The sequence below is a fragment of the Pseudophryne corroboree genome, chromosome 1 (assembly GCF_028390025.1).
Source record: "Pseudophryne corroboree isolate aPseCor3 chromosome 1, aPseCor3.hap2, whole genome shotgun sequence".
Taxonomy (NCBI): Eukaryota; Metazoa; Chordata; class Amphibia; order Anura; family Myobatrachidae; genus Pseudophryne; species Pseudophryne corroboree.
Window position 1 is genome coordinate 596,234,633 of NC_086444.1, and position 23,309 is coordinate 596,257,941.

The window sequence follows — 23,309 nt, forward strand, 5'->3', positions numbered from 1 at the left end:
CTAAATCTCTTCTACAAACAGCCGCTTAATATGTTGCAGTGTGAACTGTCAATCATTGCCTCACTTGCTGCTACTAATTGAACGGTTCACGACTAATCTATTTCTGTTCTGCAAGAGACTGTCATGCTGATTGAGTTTCTATATAAAAGATCAATTTGAATGAGTCTCCGGACTATACTTAATATCTTCAATGTTCAGAATTGCACTATACTAACTGTGCTAATTATGTCATACTTTGCACGGATAACCGGTTTCTAGGATTTAGTCATATTCATGTGTTTTTTATTATTGTTTTAATTGTGTAAAAATTAAAAGCACACTTATGTTTTAAATTAGCGCTGGTATGAGTCTTACCCGGGATTCAAAATCCTTCCTTATTGTGTAAGCTCTTCCGGGCACAATATCCTAACTGAGGTCTGGAGGAGGGGCATAGAGGGAGGAGCCAGTGCACACTAGGTAGTACCAAATCTTTCTTATAGTGTGCCCAGTCTCCTGCGGAGCCCGTCTATTCCCCATGGTCCTTACGGAGTCCCCAGCATCCACTACGGACTACGAGAAATAGAATTACCGGTGAGTAAATTCTTATTTTTTCCTAGGCCAAGCTCCTTTAATTTGATGATCAGTCTCATGTGAGGCACTGTATCGAAGGCTTTTGCAAAATCTAAGTATACCACATCCACTGCTTTTTCCCTGGTCAAGATTGTCGCTCACTTCCTCATAGAAGCTAATTAAGTTAGTTTGACATGATCTGTCCCTCACAAACCCATGCTGGTTTTTGCTAATAAACTTAGCAGCATGCAGCTACTCCTGTATGCCATCCCTTAAAATTCCCTGTAATATATTCCCTACTATAGATGTCAAACTAACTCGTCTGTAGTTACCCGGATGATTTTTAGATCCCTTTTTAAATAATGGCACTACCTCAGCTACACGCCAGTCCATTGGTACCATGCCTGATCTAATTGAACTATTGAAAATCAAGTATAGGGGTCTTGCTAGTTGTGACCTAAGCTCAATAAGAACCCTCGGGTGAAGTCCATCTGGGCCAGGTGATTTATTAATCTTAATTTTGCTTAGTCTCTCCCGGACTATTCCATCACTTAAACAAGTATCTAGCCACGAATCATTGCGGTCACTATCGTTATGCACTACTCCCACCGTCTGTTCTTCTCTGGTGAACACTGATGAAAAAAAATTGTTCAGTATTTCCGCTTTTGTTTCGTCATCATTTATCAATACTCCATATTCATCTCTTATTGGACCTACGTTCTCCTTTTTTAACCTTTTACTGTTTATGTATTTAAAAAACGTTTTAGGATTGATTTTGCGCTCTATAGCGATTTGCTTTTCGTTTTCAATTTTAGCTGCTCTTATTGCTTTTCTGCTTCTTTTATTGCATTCCTTGTAACACTGGAATGACTCCTCCTTTCCATCAGATTTAAATGCTTTGAAAGCACACTTCTTATTATCCATTTCTCTAACGTCCTAGTGGATGCTGGGAACTCCGTAAGGACCATGGGGAATAGCGGGCTCCGAAGTAGGCTGGGCACTCTAGAAAGATCTTAGACTACCTGGTGTGCACTGGCTCCTCCCACCATGACCCTCCTCCAAGCCCCAGTTAGATTTCGTGCCCGGCCGAGGTTGGATGCACACTAGGGGCTCTCCTGAGCTCTTAGAAAGTAATAGTCTTAGATTTTTTTATTTTCAGTGAGACCTGCTGGCAACAGGCTCACTGCAGTGAGGGACTAAGGGGAGAAGAAGCGAACTCGCCTGCTTGCAGCCGGATTGGGCTTCTTAGGCTACTGGACACCATTAGCTCCAGAGGGATCGACCGCAGGCCCAGCCTTGATGTTCGGTCCCGGAGCCGCGCCGCCGTCCCCCTTACAGAGCCAGAAGCAAGAAGATGGTCCGGAAAATCGGCGGCATGAAGACTCTGTCTTCACCAAGGTAGCGCACAGCACTGCAGCTGTGCGCCATTGCTCCTCTCACACACTTCACACTCCGGTCACTGAGGGTGCAGGGCGCTGGGGGGGGCGCCCTGAGGCAGCAATAAAAACACCTTGGCTGGCTAAAATACCTCAATATATGGCCCCAGGGGCTATATATGAGGTAAATACCCCTGCCAGAATTCCATAAAAAACGGGAGAATAGGCCGCGAAAAAGGGGCGGAGCCTATCTCCTCAGCACACTGGCGCCATTTTCCCTCACAGCTCCGCTGGAAGGAAGCTCCCTAGCTCTCCCCTGCAGTCTACAAAGGGTTAATAAAGAGAGGGGGGGCACTAAATTTAGGCGCAGTATACATTATATATAAAAACAGCAGCTATAGGGGACATAACTCAGTTAGTCCCTGCATTATATAGCGCTCTGGTGTGTGCTGGCATACTCTCACTCTGTCCCCCCAAAGGGCTTTTGTGGGTCCTGTCCTCGTTTAGAGCATTCCCTGTGTGTCTGCGGTGTGTCGGTACGGCTGTGTCGACATGTTGAATGAGGAGGCTTATATGGTGACGGAACAGAGGCCGATATATGTGATGTCGCCCCCTGTGGGGCCGACACCAGAGTGGATAGATAGGTAAAAGGTATTAACCGACAGTGTCAACTCCTTACATAAAAGGGTGGATGAAAATAACAGCTGTGGGACAGCCGACTTCGCAGCCCGCGCCTGCCCAGGCGTCTCAAAGGCCATCAGGGGCTCAAAAACGCCCGCTCTCTCAGATGGCAGACACAGATGTCGACACGGAGTCTGACTCCAGTGTCGACAAGGTGGAGACATATACACAATCCACTAGGAACATCCGTGACTTGATCCCGGCAATAAAAAATGTGTTATACATTTCTGACTTTAACCCAAGCACCTCTATAAATGGGTTTTAGGTTTGGGGAGAAAAAACAGGCAGTGTTTTGTTCCCCCATCAGATGAATAAATGAAGTGTGTGAAAAGCGTGGGTTCCCCCGTTAAGAAACTGGTAATTTATAAAAAGTTACTGATGGCGTACCCTTTCCCGCCAGGAGGATAAGTTACGCTGGGAGATATCCCCTAGGGTGGATAAGGCGCTCACACGTTTGTCAAAAAAGGTGGCACTGCCGTTTTAGGATACGGCCACTTTAATAGGTACCTGTTGATAAAAAACAGGAGGCTATCCTGAAGTCTGTATTTACACACTCAGGTACTAGACTGAGACCTGCAGATAGTGCTGCTGCAGCGTGGTCGGTGACCCTGTCAAACAGGGATACTAGTTGGCAAACATAAAAACATATTAAAGACGTTGTCTTATATATGGGGGATGCACAGAGGGATATTTTGCCGGCTGGCATCCAAAATAAATGTAATGTCCATTCTGTCAGGAGGGTATTAGAGACCTGTCACTGGACAGGTGATGCTGACTTAAAAAGCGCATAGAGAGCCTTATAAGGGTGAGGAATTATTTGGGGATGGTCTCTGGGACCTCGTATCCACAGCAACTGCTGGGAAGAAATAATTTTACCTCAGGTTTCCTCACAGACAAAGGTACAGTCCTTTCGGCTTCAGAAAAGCAAGCGGGTCAAATGGCGCTTCCTTTCTGTACAGAGACAAGGGTAGAGGGAAAAAGCTGCACCAGTCAGCCTGTTCCCAGAATCAAGATTCTTCCCCCGCCTCCTGTGAGTACACACCATGACGCGGGTGCTCCACAGGTGTAGCCAGGTACGGTGGGGGGCCGTCTCAAAAATTTCAGCAATTAGTGGGCTCGCTCACAGGTGGATCCCTGTTTCTTTCAAGTAGTATTTCAGGGGTACAAGCTGGAATTCGAGATGTCTCCCCCCAGCCGTTTCCTAAAATATGCCTTGCTGACAACTCCCTCAGGCAGGGAGGCTGTGCTAGAGGCAATTAATAAGCGGTATTCCCAGCAGGTAATACTCAAGGTGCCCCTACTTCAACAAGGACGGGGTTACTATTCCACACGGGTTGGGGTACCGAAACCGCATGGTTCGGTGTGACCCATTTTATATTTAAAATCCTTGAACATAAAAAAATTCAAGTTCAAGATGGAATCGCTCAGGGCGGTTATTGCAAGCCTGGACGAGGGGGATTACATGGTATCCCGGGACATCAAGGATGCTTACCTGCATGTCCCCATTTACCATCCTCGCCAGGAGTACCTCAGATTTGTGGTACAGGATTACCATTACCAAGTCCAGACACTGCCGTTTGGACTGTACATGGCACCGAGGGTGTTTTATCAAGGTAATGGCCGAAATGATGATACTCCTTCGAAAAAAGGGAGTTGTAATTATCCCGTACTTGGACAATCTCGTTATAAGGGCGAGGTCCAAGGAGCAGTTGGTAGTCGGGGTAGCACTATTTTGGAAAGTGCTACAACAGCATAGTTGGATTCTAAACAGTCCAAAGTCACAGCTGGTTCCTATGACACGTCTACTGTTCCTGGGGATGGTTCTGGACATAAACCAGAAATAGTGTTTCTCCCGGAGGAGAAAGCCAAGGAGTTGTCATCTCTAGTCAGAGACCTCCTGAAACCAAAATAGGTAGCGGTGCATCATTGCACGCGAGTCCTGGGAAAAATGGTAGCTTCCTACAAAGCAATCCCATTAGGCAGGTTCCATACAAGAACTTTTCAGAGGGACCTGTTGGACAAGTGGTCCGGATCGCATCTTCCGATGCATAGGCTGATAACCCTGTCTCCAAGGACCAGGGTATCTCTACTGTGGTGGCTGCAGAGTGCCCATCTTTAAGAGGGCCGCAGGTTCGGCATACAGGACTAGGTCCTAGTGACCATGGATTCCAGCCTTTGAGGCTGGGGGGCAGTCACACAGGGAAGAAACTTCCAGGGACTTTGGTCAAGTCAGGTTATTTCCCTACACATAAATATTCTGGATCTGAGGGCCATTTACAATGCCCTGAGGCCAGCAAGGCCTCTGCTTCAAAACCAGCCGGTACTGATCCAATCAGACAACATCACGGCAGTCGCCCATGTAAACCAACAGGGCGGCACAAGAAGCAGGATGGCGATGGCAGAAGCCACAAGGATTCTCCGATAGGCGGAAAATCATGTGTTAGCACTGTCAGCAGTGTTCATTCCCGGAGTGGACAACTGGGAAGCAGATCTTCTCAACAGACACGACCTCCACCCGGGAGAATGGGGACTTCCTCCAGAAGTCTTCCAATAGGATTGTACACCATTGGGAAAGGCCACAGGTGGACATGATGGCGTCCCGCCTCAACAAAAAGCTATAAAAGATATTGCACCAGGTCAAGGGACCCTCAGGCGATAGCTATGGACGCTCTGGTAACACCGTGGGTGTACCAGTCGGTTTATGTGTTCTCCCCTCTGCCTCTCATACCAAAGGTACTGAGAATAATAAGAAGGCGAGGAGTAAGAACGATACTCGTGGATGGCCAAGAAGAGCTTGGTACCCAGAACTTCAAGAATTTATATCAGAGGACCCATGGCCTCTGCCACTCAGACAGGACCTGCGGCAGCAGGGGCCCTGTCTGTTCCAAGACTTACCGCGGCTGCGTTTGACGGCATGGCGGTTGAACGCCGGATCCTGAAGGAAAAGGGCATTCCGGAGGAAGTCATTCCTACGCTTACTAAAGCCAGGAAAGAGGTTACAGCAACTCATTATCACCGCATATGGCGAAAATATGTTGCATGGTGTGAGGCCGAAAGGGCCCCAACAGAGGAATTTCAACTAGGTCGATTTCTGCATTTCCTGCAAGCAGGAGTTAATATGGGCCTAAAACTAGGCTCCATTAAAGTACAGATCTCGGCTCTGTCGATTTTCTTTCAAAAAGAACTAGCTTCAGTACCTGAAGTTCAGATATTTATAAAAGGAGTGCTGCATAGTCAGCCCCCGTTTGTGCCTCCTGTGGCACCTTGGGATCTCAACGTGGTGTTGAGTTTCTTAAAATCACGTTGGTTTGAACCACTAAAAACCGTGGATCTGAAATATCTCACGTGGAAGGTGGTTATGTTATTGGCCTTGGCTTCTGCCAGGCGAGTATCAGAATTGGCGGCTTTGTCTTGTAAAAGCCCTTATTTGATTTTCCATATGGATAGGGCAGAATTGAGGACTCGTCCCCAGTTTCTCCCAAAGGTGGTGTCAGCGTTTCACCTGAACCAGCCTATTGTGGTGCCTGCGGCTACTAGGGACTTGGAGGACTCCAAGTTGCTAGACGTTGTCAGGGCACTGAAAATATGTTTCCAGAACGGCTAGAGTCAGAAAATCTGACTCGCTGTTTATCCTATATGCACCTAACAAGCTGGGTGCTCCTGCTTCTAAGCAGACTATTGCTCGTTGGATTTGTAGTACAATTCAGCTTGCACATACTGTGGCAGGCCTGCCACAGCCAAAATCTGTCAATGCCCATTCCACAAGGGAGGTGGGCTCATCTTGGGCGGCTGCCCGAGGGGTCTCGGCTTTACAACTTTGCCGAGCAGCTACTTGGTCAGGGGCAAACACGTTTGCAAAATTCTACAAATTTGATACCCTGGCTGAGGAGGACCTGGAGTTCTCTCATTCGGTGCTGCAGAGTCATCCGCACTCTCCCGCCCGTTTGGGAGCTTTGGTATAATCCCCATGGTCCTTACGGAGTTCTCAGCATCCACTAGGACGTTAGAGAAAATAAGAATTTACTCACCGGTAATTCTATTTCTCGTAGTCCGTAGTGGATGCTGGGCGCCCATCCCAAGTGCGGTTTATCTGCATTACTTGTACATAGTTATTGTTAACTAAATCGGGTTATTGTTGAGCCATCTGTTGAGAGGCTCTATTGTTTCATACTGTTAACTGTGTTTCATATCACGAGTTGTACGGTGTGATTGGTGTGGCTGGTATGAGTCTTACCCGGGATTCAAAATCCTTCCTTATTGTGTACGCTCGTCCGGGCACAGTACCTAACTGAGGCTTGGAGGAGGGTCATGGTGGGAGGAGCCAGTGCACACCAGGTAGTCTAAGATCTTTCTAGAGTGCCCAGCCTCCTTCGGAGCCCGCTATTCCCCATGGTCCTTACGGAGTTCCCAGCATCCACTACGGACTACGAGAAATAGAATTACCGGTGAGTAAATTCTTATTTTCTTCCTTGACCACCTTATTAAGCCAGATCGGTTTGAGTTTGGTACTCCTGCGTTTGCTGCCCATGGGAATGAATTTGTGAATATTGCGATCTAGCAACCCTTTTTAACGCATCCCACATTTCCGTAGTGTTCTTGCTATGAAACAAATCTTCCCAGTCAATGTCATTTAGTGCACTTCTCAGCATACTGAAGTTAGCCTTTCTAAAGTTATATGTTTTGGTTGATCCCTTATAGCTATGTTTCTTGAAATGTATTTCTAATGTGATCATATAGTGATCACTGTTCCCCAAAGTCTCCCCAACTTTAGTGTTTGATATAATGTCCACATTATTAGTAATTAGTAGATCCAGAGTAGTTTTACCTCTAGTTGGGTCCTCGACTGGTTGAGACATGTAGTGATCCTTTAACGTATTTAAGAACCTGTGGCCCCTAGCCTTACCACATGAATCGTTACGTCAGTTTATATCAGGTTAATTAAAATCCCCAATCACCAGGATGTCCCCCTATCCCACAGCCTTTTCAATTTGATGTAGTTTTTACACACACTGCGTGGTACCATAAGGGTGCCAGAGCAAATCCCACTGATTTTTCTTAAAAATAAAGATTTTAGGAACCGGCAGCAGCAGGTTTTTTTTTTTATAATTTCCCATCTTTAATTAAATCCTCCCCCCTCCTAAAGCTTAATTTCATCTCCATTGTCTCCTTAAGAATGCATTTTAGTTGTTATAGGACTATTTTCACTTAATGAATTCACTGTTATTTTTCTGATTAAACAACTCACCTTTATGTCTTTTTTTTAATTTCCACATCTGTAGCTAACTTTTATTTTCACTTACACTTATAACACTTATAACACTTGTGTCATAATCTGCAGATGGTGAAATATTTCTTCTATTTTTGCTTTGGTGCTAAATTCTATGCTTCATATTTACAGATATTTTCTATACATGATTCATACATGATAAACCAGTGATGAGTGCAAGGTGATAAATGCACCAGCCAATCAGCTCTTAACTGTTAATTTACATATTGAACCTGATTGGCTGGTGTGTTTATCACATTGCACTTATCACTGGTTTATCACTTCCTTATGCCTTCCCCAGGTTAATACATCTGCCTCTATATCACATATTGGGCTTGCACCTTGGCAAAGCCTTGTTGCACTGCAGGTGTAAAATATTCAGATATTTAGATTTAAGGGAGTGTCCTATCTCAAATCTAAATTACAGTATAAAAATATAGCTGTCCACCATTTGTCAGCTACATGCAGAAGCAGCTAGTATTTGCCCTGCATGTGAGAAAAATGTATTTGCACCCTTTTCATTGCAACATGGTTTGTCCAGGTGTGGTTATGTGCTCTTCTTTACTTTCTTTTTTCCCTGTATTCCCAACTCAGAATCCGTCCCATTGTTGTCGGCTTAAAACTCTTAAGGGCCCCATACACTAGAACGATAATGCCCGATTTCATCCGATTTCGGCCATTCGGGCCGATATATCTGATGAAATCGGGCATTTCAGATGTGTTTTACATCCGATCCGATGCGCGGTCCCATGAGCATCGGATCCCCTAGATTGACTGTGCTGCACTCGTGATATGTCGGACCCTGCAGGCTTGGCTTGGATCGCACATGGTACATAGTAAGCAAAAGGACCGCATACGATGTATCATATGTGATCCTGCCACCCGGGAGGCTTCAGGGCTGATCACCTGCAACATGAGGGTCTGACATGTCGCATTAGTGTATGGGGCCCTTTATTGCTGTAATTTGTAATTCATATTCAAACAGTAGGGCTGATGCAGAATTGATCAAAAGTCGTTTTTGGAGCAAGTCTTACATCTTTACAGACTGTGCTTGCTCTAGAACCAAGCAAGTACAACAGTTGGAGATGCGGATTAGTACACATCCCAGCCGCATCTTTGTCAGCCAAATTGCAGCCCATACAGAGCTGTAAAGGCGTCTGATTTCAGACACATCTTTTGCACTAGTATAAGGCTGACATTATGTAGCTGATTGGCTGTACTTTATCTCTCTCCACTTTCACTTTCGAAGGCTTAGTATATCTCTCCCTATGACTGCTATGAAACCAAGTGCACGGAAGAGGGCAGTCCAGCCACAGAGATGCATGCAAATCTACGCATTTTGGTCCTTGTTAAAAAAATGTGGGAACTATTATGGCCATGTAGCATTCAATATGAACACACATTATTCCAAACACCTGCATCCACCTACACTATAACATCACTGGGGAAAGTTCAGTTCAGCGTGAGGGAAACGGGTGATGTTCCTTCTACTGTGTATGGCCATATATGTACAGACAGCACTTTTTGCATTGAAATGGATTCCCCCACTGCTTTTGCAGGAGTATTAGGGCTCTGTGTGAAGTACCAGAAAGGCCAGTGCTTTTTGCACTCTTGTATTGGGCACACAAAAATGTATATTGAGAACTACATGATCCTCATGTAATTAAGTACCAAGTAAAAAATGTCTGTTTTCATTGTTGGATATCTATTCAGTATGGAAGTGTCTAATGGTCCTGTTTTCTTTTATAAATCATCATAAAGTTATGAGAACCGGAAACAAAATCTCTTTTGCTGTATTAATTACGTGCTTGCATTAATTCTTACTAAACATTTTCATTATCCTCTGCATCAGATTGTAATGTAGGTTCTTTATTTGCTTGTAGAGATTGCTTTCCAATGAAGAAGAAAAGAATAAGGCCATTATTCAAGAGATATGTTTTATGGTATCCTTTACAATATGAATACAGGTAAATGGTATGCACATATCTTTCAAAGGGCTGAAGATCTATAAGTATATGTAAATGTTTTTTTGTTCTTGGTCTGAACTTCAAATGTGCCAGCCCAAGTCACCAGAAAGTACATGAGCATCAACTGAGATACGGGCACACTGTATCAGAGAGCCTCCCGTGCACCGTTTCCTCACCACTTCCAAGCAGGATGTGTCCTGCCATGTACAAGAGGTCTCGCTTATATGCATGAGCGATTTCCAGTGCTAAGCACTGGACGTGATGATATTAGCAAATATGTTACAATTATTCAAATTTCCTCTTTCAATTATCTTTGCAGCATAATGGAGCATAAGTATGTATTTATTTACTCTGACACTGGTGTATCTGTGACCAATCTTGTGCTCAGTGTACATTAGGCTGTATTTATTAAGTTATTATTTGTAAAATTCCATACCTGACATTTCCGCTTAGAACCTATGTGAATTAAAAATAAAATTTCCCTTTGACTGAATACAAGCTGTCATTTTGGGTTGAACAAACTGAAGCGTCTATATGTGAATCTTGTTGGGCCTCTGTGTACAAGCAGCAGTTTCCTTTGGTAGGCTTCCAGTATTGTCTTTAGTTATTGTAGGTAAAAATAAATAAATAAAGTCTTGTGTCTTGGTCCTCTCTCTGTGTTCAGTGTTTTGGGATTCTCTGCTATGGTTCATCCAATATATGTCTTACTATTGTTGTCACATTTAGATACACATACGATCTTAGTAAATGATCGTTATGCAACTCTTGTTTAAATGCTATTTGTACCAGATAACTTTTTTCTTTCAGATTTGTTTACTTTTCAGTAATACATGCAGGTCTTCAACCTCTCAACTGGCCAAGCAAGTTAAGCAATGTTTGCTTGTCGCTTAGGGTAAACTGAATACTGTGCAGATGTCGATGCTTTTATTTTGAAATATTACAGAAATGGAGACAATGTGGCACACCTGTGAAACAGGCTGCCCTCCAAAAACTTAGCATCTGTGCAAGTATTGCTCTGTGTGTATTAGGGCAATATACTGGTCACTTTAGAAACCTGTGCTTCCTAGCAGGGTGACAGAAAAGAAAACTCTCAAAAACCCTTGTATAAGAACTCTCATTTAAAATATTAGAGTTTGGTACAGCTTGTGGGAGACACACATCAAGGTGAAGAAGACAAAAGCTAATAGAAACACCCCTTTTCTCTTACATCACAGAGGATACTGGGGTCCATTTAGTACCATGGGGAATAGACGGGTCCACTAGGAGCTATAGGCACTTTAAGAATTTGATAGCATGGGCTGGCACCTCCCTCTATGCCCCTCCTACCAGACTCAGTTTAGAAAATGTGCCCCCGGAGGAGCCGGTCATGCTGAAGGAAGCTAATTGTTAATTGTCCCGTTCCCCGCTGACAGGACTTTGAGCTCCTGAGGAACCTATTCGCAAGCCCACCACGGCGAGCGTACAGTCCCGCAGCACGCTGCCACCCCTAACAGAGCCGGAAGAATGAAGATTGGTGAGTACTGAGCCAGCGCCCCGGCTAGCAGGGCGCCGGCCATTATGGCGGCATGAGGGTACGGAGACGCACGGCTTCTACACTGGGTGAAATGCGTCTCCGGACACAGTATACAGCTGCATCCCTGTACAATGTACACAGTACCCATACTGGCACAACAGCCTTAAAACGGTTTTCTCCATTTTAAGCACCAGATTCCTCAGCCGGTATAAAAAAGGCGGGAAGACTGCGCGCCATTGAAGGGGCGTGGATTCACTATGGGAGGATCCAGCATCTCACCAGCGCCTTTTTCCCTCTGCAGTGGATGCTTCAGTCTCTAGGCTGTCATGTAAAATTGTAGGTGCAGCCTCCCTGAAAGACACGGCTGATTGTAAAATTGAGACTACACTCAAATCATTGTACACAGCTGCTGGGGTGGCCCAAAGACCCACTATTGCATGTGCGTGGATCACTATAGCCATTTCTAAATGGTCAGGTAGTAACCTAATTGAGCGGTTGGATTCCTTATCTAGGGGGGATGTTGTCTTACTCCTGCAGCATATACAGGACTCTGCGAACTTTATGGTGGAAGCCAAAATGGAAACAGGTTTGCTTAATGCACGCAACACCGCTATGGCAGTGTCTGTACGCAGGGGCTTGTGGCTACACCAGTGGACTGCTGACGCGGATTCCAGGAAAGGCATGGAAGGCCTACCATTCACAAGTGAGGCCTTGTTCGTAGATGAATTAGACAAATGGATCTACGCAGCTACTGCTGGTAAGTCTACGTATCTTCCTTCCGCAGCCCCCACAACCAAACCAACTTATTCAGCGTCTAATTTACAGTCCTTTCGGACATCCAAGTTCAAGGGCAAATCCATAGGTGCTTCTACGTCCTCCAGCAGCGCAAGAGGTAAACCAAGCAAACCAGCAACAGCAGGTGCTCAGGAACAGAGCGCAAGCTCTGCTTCCTCAAAGACATTGGCATGAAGGTGGACCGCAATGCCTGGAAGGCTGTCAGGTGGGAGCACGCCTACAGTTCTTTAGTCAGATCTGGTCAAATTCATGCCAGGATCCCTGGGTCATAAATCTTGTTCCCAGGGCTACAGACTGGAGTTCCAAGAGCTCCCACCTCACAGATTCTTCAAATCAGGCTTGCCAGTTTCACAAGAGGCAAGTATAACTTTACAACATGCCATCCAAAAACTGGTACAGACTCATTTAATTGTTCCAGTTCCACCTCATCAGTTAAACAATGGATACTATTCCAACTTGTTTGTAATGCTGAAACCGGACGGTTCGGTAAGACCGATTTTGAACCTCAAGTTGTTGAACCCGTACTTACGAGTGTTCAGGTCTGGAGGAGGGGGAATTCCTAGTGTCTCTGGATATTAAGGATGCGTACCTTCACATTCCGATCTGGCCCGCCTCATCAGGCTTATCTACGGTTTGCACTGCAGGATTGTCACTACCAGTTCCAGGCCCTGCCATTTGGTGTCTCCATGGCACCGAGGTTGATCACCAAGGTGATGGCAGAGATGATGTTTCTACTCTGCAAACAGGGAGTATACATAATTCCGTACCTGGACAATCTCCTGATAAAAGCACCGTCCAGGGAAAGGTTGCTGGACAGCATTGCGCTCTAAACCAAACTTCTCCAGGATCATGGGTGGATTCTGAACCTTCTGAAATCTCCCCTAGAGCCAACATGGAGGCTCCCATTCCTGGGAATGATACTGGATACGGAGTCGCAGAAGGTGTTCCTTCCGTTGGAAAAGGCATTAGTAATCCAGTCGATGGTTCGGGATGTCCTGAAGCCAACCCGTATATCGGTGCATCTGTGCATTCGCCTTCTGGGGAAATTGGTAGCCTCTTACGAGGCTCTAAAATACAGAAGGTTTCACGCAAGACCTATCCAGCTTGATCTGTTGGACAAATGGTCCGGATAGCATTTCACGTTCACCAGAGGATCCATCCGTCTCCAAAAGCCAGGATCTCCCTTCTGTGGTGGCTATAGACTTCTCACCTCGTCGAGGTTCGGAATTCAGAACTGGATTCTGCTAACAGACGCAAGCCTCAGAGGTTGGGGAGCAGTCACCCAGGTGTTGCAGTTTCAAGGAAGATGGTCAAGTCAGAAAAACATCCTTCCAATCAACATTCTGGAACTCGGCCATATACAACGCCCTTCTACAAGCCTCACGTCTTCTTCAAGATCGGGCCATTCAGGTCCAGTCGGACAATGTGACGGCAGTAACGTACATAAACCGAAATGGCGGAACAAAAAGCAGAGCAGCAATGTCTGAGGTGTCAAGAATTCTCCTCTGGGCAGAGAGAAACGCTGTGGCATTGTCGGCGGTTTTCATTTCGAGAGTAGACAACGGGGAAGCAGACTTCCTCAGCAGACACAACCTGCACCCGGGGGAGTGGGGCCTTCACCCGGAAGTGTTCAGGTGCTTGACAAGTTAATGGGGATATCCACAGATCGACTTGATGGCCTGTCGTCTCAACAAGAAGCTCAAGCTATATTGTTCCAGGTTGAGAGACCCACAGGCGGTGGCGGTAGACGCCCTGACGACTCCATGGGTCTATCAGGTGGTGTACGTGTTTCCTCCACTTCCTCTGATCCCAAGAATTCTAGAAAGTATAAAAAGGGAAAAGGTTCAAGCAATTCTAATTGCTCCGGAGTGGCCAAGAAGGGCCTGGTATGCAGACCTTTTGGCGATGCTCCTCGAAGATCCATTGCCTCTACCTCTTTGTGAGCATCTTCTGCAACAGGGCCCGTTCGTCTATCAGGACTTACCACGGCTACGTTTGACGGCATGGAAGTTCAACGGTTGATTCTAGCCAGAAGAGGGATCCCTAACAAAGTTATCCCGACTATGATCCAAGCCAGGAAAGGGGTAACGTCTAAGCATTTGGTGTGAGAGCAGAAAATTTTCTGCAGTGGAACTCCATCTGGGATGTTTCCTGCTTTCTCAACAAGCTGCAGTGGCTGTGGGCCTACGTCTGGGCTCCATAAAAGTCCAGATTTCGGCCTTGTCCATTTTTTTTTAAAGAAACAGTTGGCTTCTCTCCCTGAGGTTCAGACGTTCTTGAAAGGTGTTCTACACATCCAACCTCTCTTCGTGCCTCCCACGGCCCCTTGGGATCTCGATGTGGTGCTGCATTTCCTCCAATCGGACTGGTTTGAGCCGTTACAGGAGGTGGACGTAAAATATCTTGCGTGGAAGACCGTCACACTGTTGGCCTTATGTCGAAGCTGGGAGCTTTGTCTCACAAAAGTCCCTATTTAATTTTCCGTGAGGACAGAGCTGAACTCAGAACTCGTCAGCAATTTCTTCCTAAGGTGGTGTGTGTGTTTCACATCAACCAACATATTGTGGTTCTGGTTGTCACCGACACCTCTGCTACTTCAAAGTCTTTGGATGTTGTGAGGGCTTTGAAGGTGTATGTGAAAAGAGCAGCTGGTCACAGAAAGACTGACTCGCTGTTTGTTCTTTATGATCCCAATAAGATTGGATGTCCTGCTTCTAAGTAGATCAAACTAACTATCCAGCATGCTTATTCCACGGCAAGTTTGCCATGTCCAAAATCTGTACAGGCCCACTCTACTAGGTCGGTGGGTTCTTCCTGGGCGGCTTCCCGGGCTGTCTCCGCTTTACAGCTCTGCTGAGCAGCTACTTTGTCGGGTTCGAACACGTTTGCTAAGTTCTACAAGTTCGATACTTTGACCAAACTGAAGGTCCTCAGAGGCCAATCAGTTCTGCAGGGACCTCAGCACTCTCCCACCCGGTTTGGGAACTTTGGTACATACCCATGCAGTGATCGCGCTGAGCAAAAAAAAAAGTGGGTCCCAGGGACCCCATACTTTTAAAAATTGGGGTCCTACCTGTCCTTTTCTGGGTCCCATCGGAATGAATATTCTTATTAATTATTCAAATATAAAAACAAGGACTTGATGTGGACACTACTAAAGTGTTGGAAAGGGGTGACTATGTTGCTGGGCTGTGTAGTATACATGACACTTGCACCAAAGCTGTAACTAGACATTTTGGTGCCCCCCAACAACAAACATAGAATAGACGGTGAGCGCCGAAGGCGCGGTGCAAAAATTTAGGGGGTGTAACTTCGTGGAGGAGGGGGTGTGGCCACATAATAGTACCAATTCGTAGTACATCACTCACACTGCGCCAGGTAGAGCACTTATACACAGTGATCGTGGGTGTCAGCGAGGGAAGGGGGTGCCCACAGTCATCGCGTATGTCAGTGGGGGTGCCAAAGGGAGGAGTGACAACGACTGACGTAGTCAGAGCCACATTAAGGCTAGTGGGGGGTTCCAGGCAACAAAGGTGTGGGGGCCCCCACCAATAAAACTGACTGTGCACACTGTTGCTATCATTAGAGAGGGAGAGGGCGAGCGATTAAGACAGTGTCAGAGAGAGAAAGACAGAGGTACAAGCGAGTGAGGGAGAGAGATAAAGGGCGTCAGAGAGGGAGAGAGACTGATATAGAGAAGGGGGAGCGAGAGAGAGAGTCAGGAAGACAGAAATAGGGAGGGGGTGCGAGCAGGAGAGAGTCGGGGAGGTAGACAGAGCGAGAGGGGGAAACAAGCGAGGAAAAGGGGATGTCAGGGAGGGAGAGAGAGAGCCTGGAAGACGGAGGAAGGGGGGGGGGGGACCAAGCGAGAGACAGGGTGTCAGTGAGGTAGAGAGAGAGTCAGGAAGATAGAGAGGGGAGAGAGTGAGAGTCAGGAAGACAGGGGGAGGGGATCCAAGTGGGGGAGGAGGGGGACAGAGAGTGTCAGTGAGGGAAGAGATGAATAAAGCTGGATAAACAATACCTGTTGGGCTACAGCAACAGTAGGTCACTGATATGTGTAAGGCACTAAATGATGTTAGGCTCCGCCCCCTTCCCCATGCACCCGCGAATCGTGGCATTATATCCACGAGGGGGCGGGGCTTACTGTAGAGACTGAGGCAGTCTCCATCTCCGAGACAAAGTCCTCCTGTGCTGCTGGGACTCTTAGCCGGCCAGGGTACAGGGGGGCCGGACCGGGGTCAGTCCGTCTGAGCCCAGTGTGACACATGTAGGGGACTGCTCACTTCTAATAACCCCTCACCCCCGAAGCACATACACAGCAACCAGCTCACACCTTTCCCCCCGCACCGCGCACACACACAGTCACCGGCACTCTTCACCCCCCCCATCCCCGCGGCACATACCCAGCAACCAGCTCTCACCTCATCCTCCGCACATACAGTCAGTCACCGGCACTCATCACCCCCCCATCCCCGCGGCACATACACAGCAACCACATACAGTCACCGGTGCTCACACACGCACCTGCTAGCCGCTGGATCCCCCTGAAATACGGCCATAGCAGAGACGCACCGTCTTCGTGACACTGTTCCAGGGAGCCGCGCCATCATGTCGGGACCCTGTGAAGGCAGTACGTGGCGTGCAGTACACAACCAGGAGAGGAGCGGTAAGGCTCCACCTCCTCTATTTATTTAAAAGCACAGGCTCACTGATTTGCTGCTGCGGGGCGCGTCCTCAGGGACCCTCCCATTTTAGATAAGTGAGTCCCTGGACAGCTGCCCATGGTACTAAATGGACCCCAGTATCCTCTAGGACAGAGGTTCTCAAACTCGGTCCTCGGGGGCACACACACTGCATGTTTTGCAGGTAACCCAGCAGGTGCACAGGTGTATTAATTACTCAGACACATTTGAAAAGGTCCACAGGTGGAGCTAATTATTTCACTTGCGATTCTGTGAGGAGACCTGCAAAACATGCACTGTGTGTGCCCCCGAGGACCGAGTTTGATAACCTCTGCTCTAGGATGTAAGCGAAGATAGGATTTTAATTACCTACCGGTAAATCCTTTTCTCGTAGTCTGTAGAGGATACTGGGCGCCCACCTGGTGCTTCGTTCTTCCTGCAATGTTGCTTGGTTAAGTAATGTTGGTTCAGCCATTGCTGTTCCTGTTTCAAGTTTGGTTAGCATGGCTTTCCTCTTGTGTGTGTGCTGGTTCGGAATCTCACCACTATCCTTTATATCCTTCTCTCAAAGTATGTGTCCGTCTCCTTGGGCAGTTTCCCAGACTGAGTCTGGTAGTAGGGGCATAGAGGGAGGAGCCAGCCCACACTATCAAATTCTTAAAATGCCCATGTCTCCTAGTGGACCCGTCTATACCCCATGGTACTAAATGGACCCCAGTATCTTCTACGGACTATGAGAAAAGGATTTACTGGTAGGTAATTAAAATCCTATTTTTCTAATGGTGCTCAGAGAACTAGCTGCTGCACAGGAAGTAGGGCAACCGACTAAAAGAAAAAAGATACAAGTTGGCAGCAATAACATACGTAAACATGACCTACAAATTATGCACTGCATATTCGCCAACATTTGGTAGACTAGTGCAATCTCTGTAACAATCTATACAAATGTGTAAGTATAAATCAATAAGCTGTAGGTAGCTTATCACTAGTCAAGATTCTAAATCTTCACTAAGTAGATCAAATCACGTTTACATCAGGGTTGGCTGGTTTAAACCAAATGGTGTTGTTTTTTTTAAAAGAAACCACTGTGTTGTATCGTGTGACTACAGGCACGTTGCTGTGACTTATTAAAAAACAAAACAAAACAAAAAAAACACCTTATATTAAAAAATGTGTATATTTATTCAAAATATTTAATGCCAGTAGCATGCCCAGTGCTAATGCTTAACTCCTCCTTGTGTGTGTGTTTGTTTTTTATTTATCTGAAAAGTTTGTTTCCCCCCCATTTTTGTATTACTATCCAGATTTATTTAATTATAAACAAGGCTGTCAACAGAAATCTTGGGGCCCGGTACACTGCTATCTCTGGGGGCCTCCTTCAACCCTACCACCACCCTTGACCCCCGCACCCAGACACTGTGGGGTAGGGCAGAGCTGCAGCATGTATGGAATGTGCTACTTAATATTAGGTTGTACCCTGTATATACAGGGTGCATTTCAATAAAATGCCAAACAATCCAAATACCACGGACGGCACACCTGAAAATAAATGTAATGAAACAGACCCAGAGACACAGGGTTTAAATTCAACATTTCATGACCTTACGTAATGTCTGCCATGAGACCATTCCCTCTTCCTATGAGACCTTGTTCCCTGTTCGGGCGCACATGAGTCCTGATTATTTTTTTTTTTTTTTTTTTTTTAAATTGTTTATTTTAATTTTTAGGTTATGAATAACACTACAGCTCCCCACCACACGTGGGGTGAGCTGTCAACATGTAACAATTACAACCAAAAACAGAGATATAGCTCTAGGACATAAATCATGCGATTCCCATCTTATAACATGAAAGAAAGGAGGTAAAAAGAGAGGAATAGGATACCATGTGAATCGTTAATCATACATTTGTTGAAAAGAAAAACAGTTGTGGAATATACCTCTGGGTGAGAGTAAAGAAAAGACCCTACTGTCGGGTGGGAACCAGATGTTACGCACTTAGCATATAGCATTAGAAAGATGAATTCTAGGGAAAGAAAGAGAGAGCGAGAAGAGAGAGAAGAGGGAGCGGGATAAAACGGGAAGGGAATAAGATGGGGGAGGGGGGGGAGGTCCGGGTTTGGGGGGGGCCGCTAGTGCGTCTCCTCTATCCGCTGACCATGGGTAGGGCGTTAGTCTAAGAAGGTAAAAATGTTACCTGGGGAACACGAAGAGGTCCCATTTGGGGGCGGGTTTGTAACTACTTGTCAGGATAGGTGAACACCGAACTCAGAGCAGGAGAGCCAACGAGCTACCGGGTGAACGCAATCCACTTATGGGAGCCTGCGAATCGAACCAAAGTTCCCAGCTCAGAAGAAACTGGAAAGATCTGTTATGGAGATATGCAGTGATTTTTTCCATGCTTGCGAGATACCATATCTTGTTGATGACCTGTCTAATAGGGGGGGGCTCCCTCTGTTTCCATTGAAGGGCAATTGAGCATCTAGCTGCGTTTAGGATCTGTGTCAGTAGTTTACCAGAGTTTGGGGGTGCGTTAGCAATGGGGAGTCCTAGTAGGAAGGACCAAGGGGTTTTTTGTACTTGAGTCTGGAGTACTGTACTCAGCAGGCGTGCGATTGCATCCCAAAATTTTGCGATTTTAGGGCACGTCCACCAAATATGGAGGAAAGAGCCATGCTCCCCGCATTCTCTCCAGCACATGGGTGATGAGGATGGAAACATTTTGTGGAGTCTTGAGGGGACAGAGTCCTGATTATTAACTATCATATGTTGGAGGGTATGCATGCTACTCACGTCGCTGTGCACAGTAGTGGCCAGGTACGTGTATGCACAATACCACTTGTGGCTTCCATTGTGCGTGCTGACTTTTGTTGGCTTGTACACATTGGGAGTATATTCGGCATCAGGTAATACAGTGTATGACGTCAGACCAGGCCACTGTACAGAGTCCACATTGATGATATATACACAGAGAGACAGCTGGGAGACCTTGGGTCTGGTGTATATGTAAGACCAGACCTGGCCCTCCATTAATTTAATTTACACTGCTGGAGGCGGTGCAGTCCCTGCACTACAGAAAATAATTAAGGAATAAGTTTTGTATATTATTATAACCACTGCTGTACAAAAATAAATTCTACACTACAGAAATACATTCCGTACACGCTCTCAATGCTCTTTCTCCAATAGGAATCAAGGCGCTTAACAGATAGAATGAACGTAATACAGTAATAAAAAAAATTGCCCCTTAGTGGATATATACATTTTCCAGTGTGGACTTACTTACAGTTTATTGTAGTCACATTGTAGGTGAAAGGCTTGGCCAGGTGTGTGAGGCAAACCTGAAACTAGTATTTAAAAAGTATGATGTATGCACAACTAGATTAAACTAATCATATGTCCCTTGGTTACAGGTAATGGGCCCTACACACTTACCGATCAGCCGCCGAGCTGCCTGTCGGCGGATACAGCCGACGGGCGACCCGGCGGCGGGGGGAGGTGACGGGGGAGTGAAGTTTCTTTACTCCTCCTGTCACCTGGCTCCATAGCACTGCATGCTAATATGGACAGTCTCATCCATATTGGCCTGCATGCATAAGTGATGGTGCACCAACTATTAACGAGTGTGGGGCCACGCATCGTTAATCGTTGGTGCCTACACACTGCACGATAGGAACGCGTTCTCATTCATATCGTGCGTTTTATCTGCCAGTGTGTAGGGCCCTTAAGTCATTTGTAACTCAGAGGGCTTATTTATAATTTGCACAAATTTAATTGAATGTGGCAGAATTAAAAACCATGACATTATATTTCTAACATGTTGTACAGACAGAGACTTGTATTTCCACGCTTACCTTGTTGAGTTTAGCATCTATGATATTCAGACATGTACACTAATCATATTAAACCACATACCCAACCAATGAGTCCGTAGTTTGATTCGAATGACATGCTCCTAAGACACAGAAATGTTTTCACAATTATCTAACATTCTTAGTTTATGTTCTGTATACGCTAAAAATATGCTGTTTGTTCACATTTTATTTTCTGCTATTTTTTCTCTCTCTTTAATGCAGTTAAATAATTAAAATTGTTTCCAGGCTATAAACTATTGTACTCTTGCTATTAGTCTTTAGTCTATTCAGTTTATTTTCCTTAATACTTTGCTTATAGAAAAAGTTATCTGGCCACCCCAACGTAGTCCAGTTTTGCTCAGCAGCATCCATAGGGAAGGAGGAATCTGACACAGGCCAAGGCGAGTTTCTGCTTCTTACAGAATTATGCAAAGGTGAGATGTTTGTATTTATATCCACTTTTCCTACTACCTGCGGGATTGGTTTAATAACACACATACAGAGCTGGATTCAATTAGGCTCTACTTACCATGCAAGAAAATGGCTTGTACCTTTTTGGCCTTTTTTTTTTTTTTTTTTAATCTTCAATAATATTTATTGAAAAAGGGTACTGGGAACAGAAAGAACAAAAAAAAAAAATAAGAGGAGGGGAAGGGTACATACATAATGGAGATACAGAAAACAAGTTCTGCTTTGCACACAATATGACTCGAAATGTATAAAAGCATCAAAAACATTATCATAGTATAACTAATATAACTGCATTGATATAAAATAGTGACGAAAGTATTCAACTAGAGATACTAGACTCATTTAGGCTAAACTGTAACGTGTAAGACAGCGGTTTACTTAAAATTGTAGCACCTTCCCCATCAGTCAAGTATTCATGCCAAGCCATCCACTTCATTAGTGGGGAGGAGACTAAGGTAGAATAGTAGCTTTGGACTTTTTTTTTGTTCGAGTCACAGGATTGGGTGAATAGAAGTAAGTGTAGTGTGTGAGCTGCAATTGAATAGCCCTGGGCATTGCTTTGAGGCTATTTGAAGCTTCAAGGCTAACTGAATCAAGTCCACAGTCTTATTTAATATATGGTGTTATACAGAAATGCACAGCTTATCAACCAGATATTTGATAACCATTATAATTGGTTGCCATTAGTGATACATAATTATCAAAAATTGTAAATTTAGGTCTAAGATTGAACATCTCTTAATAGTTTTTCAGCAGCTACATTTCTGCAGCGGAGTACACTGGTATTCCACAGGGAATAACATCAGGGTATATAGTTGGATCTTAAACCAAGGTACCAACAGGCTAAAGCTTTGACTTTTCCAAAGATGCACTGCACCGCCTCCTCTATAACCCCGCCTCCAGGCACGAGCTCAGTTTGTAAGTTGGTGCCTGCAGTGCAGGTCACTAACAGGGGGGCTGCACTAGGCAGCCCTAATAAGAGCTTTTTAAGAAGAAAGAGGACTTCAAGGGCCGCAGCACAGGCACTAGATGCTGTGTATGTTGTGCTGACATTCTGTGCTGCTGCTGCATCACCTCCCCCAGCGGCACTGCATACTCCCTCGCTCTGGTTTCCGGATACTTGCAGCGGAGGCGCTCCGGTCATCAGGCACACATCACCGCTGCTGCTCTCCTGGATCGCGTGGCTGCACTTCAGGGAGGAGGTAAGAGGGTCCCCCAGGTGGGAGCCGACAAAATCGTGATCCAGTCGCAGTCCCAGGAGATGGACCACGCCGCTGGCGTGGACACTGGCCGTGCAGGGACCACACTATATCCACAAGGGCAGGGAGCACAGGTCGGATTTACTAAAATCCGTTTATTATAGGCTCCATAGTACCCGGTGGTGAAGTCGAGCAGAGGGAATAAGGCGCTGACCTGTAGCCCCTCCCCCAGCTCCAGGCGCCATCTACAGCAGGTGTTCCCGCCCTGGAGCTGCATCTCTCTCTCTCTCCCTCACTCTCTGTCAGTGTTTGGGCGCCATTTCACAGAGCTGCGCTGATCCTGGGACTGCTGGGCTATGTCTCCTCTGTAAAGCCGCCTGTCTCATCAGTGCTGTGCATTTACAGGACACTTAAGTATTCTACATGTCGTTTAGACAGCGTTAGTTAAGAACAAGAGCACTTCTATATGAATATTTAGTACAAGTATTCTGTGATATACATCCAATGGTTATTGTGCATTGTTATATCTGTATACATACATATCTTTATGTAGTATTGCTAGTCCAGTGCAGTTTTATTTTTAAATGTAATAATTTCTGCATTGTACCTGTGACTGGGTGTGCCTATAGCTGCTGTGTGGATTCTATTCTGTGACACACATATTGCTATCACTATATTCTGTGCCCTGGGGGTCTAAGTGTGTCAGGGTCGCATATACCATATACTGTTCCACAGGATATACGGTTTTGTATTTCTCTAACGTCCTAGTGGATGCTGGGAACTCCGTAAGGACCATGGGGAATAGCGGGCTCCGAAGGAGGCTGGGCACTCTAGAAAGATTTAGGACTACCTGGTGTGCACTGGCTCCTCCCACTATGACCCTCCTCCAAGCCTCAGTTAGATTTCGTGCCCGGCCGAGGTTGGATGCACACTAGGGGCTCTCCTGAGCCCTTA

General features: G+C 45.8%; 1 protein-coding gene across 6 annotated transcripts in view; it reads left to right on the top strand.

Annotated features, from left to right (window-relative positions):
* The window catches only part of GAK (cyclin G associated kinase), a 296,935-nt gene that overhangs the window by 64,064 nt on the left and 209,562 nt on the right, over positions 1 to 23,309 (top strand). For all 6 annotated transcript variants that reach the window (XM_063914275.1, XM_063914274.1, XM_063914276.1 and 3 more), the window contains exons 3-4: positions 9,756 to 9,815; positions 21,005 to 21,119. In XM_063914275.1, coding sequence (XP_063770345.1) covers positions 9,756 to 9,815; positions 21,005 to 21,119 — 175 coding nt within the window. The remainder of the gene's footprint in view (positions 1 to 9,755; positions 9,816 to 21,004; positions 21,120 to 23,309) is intronic.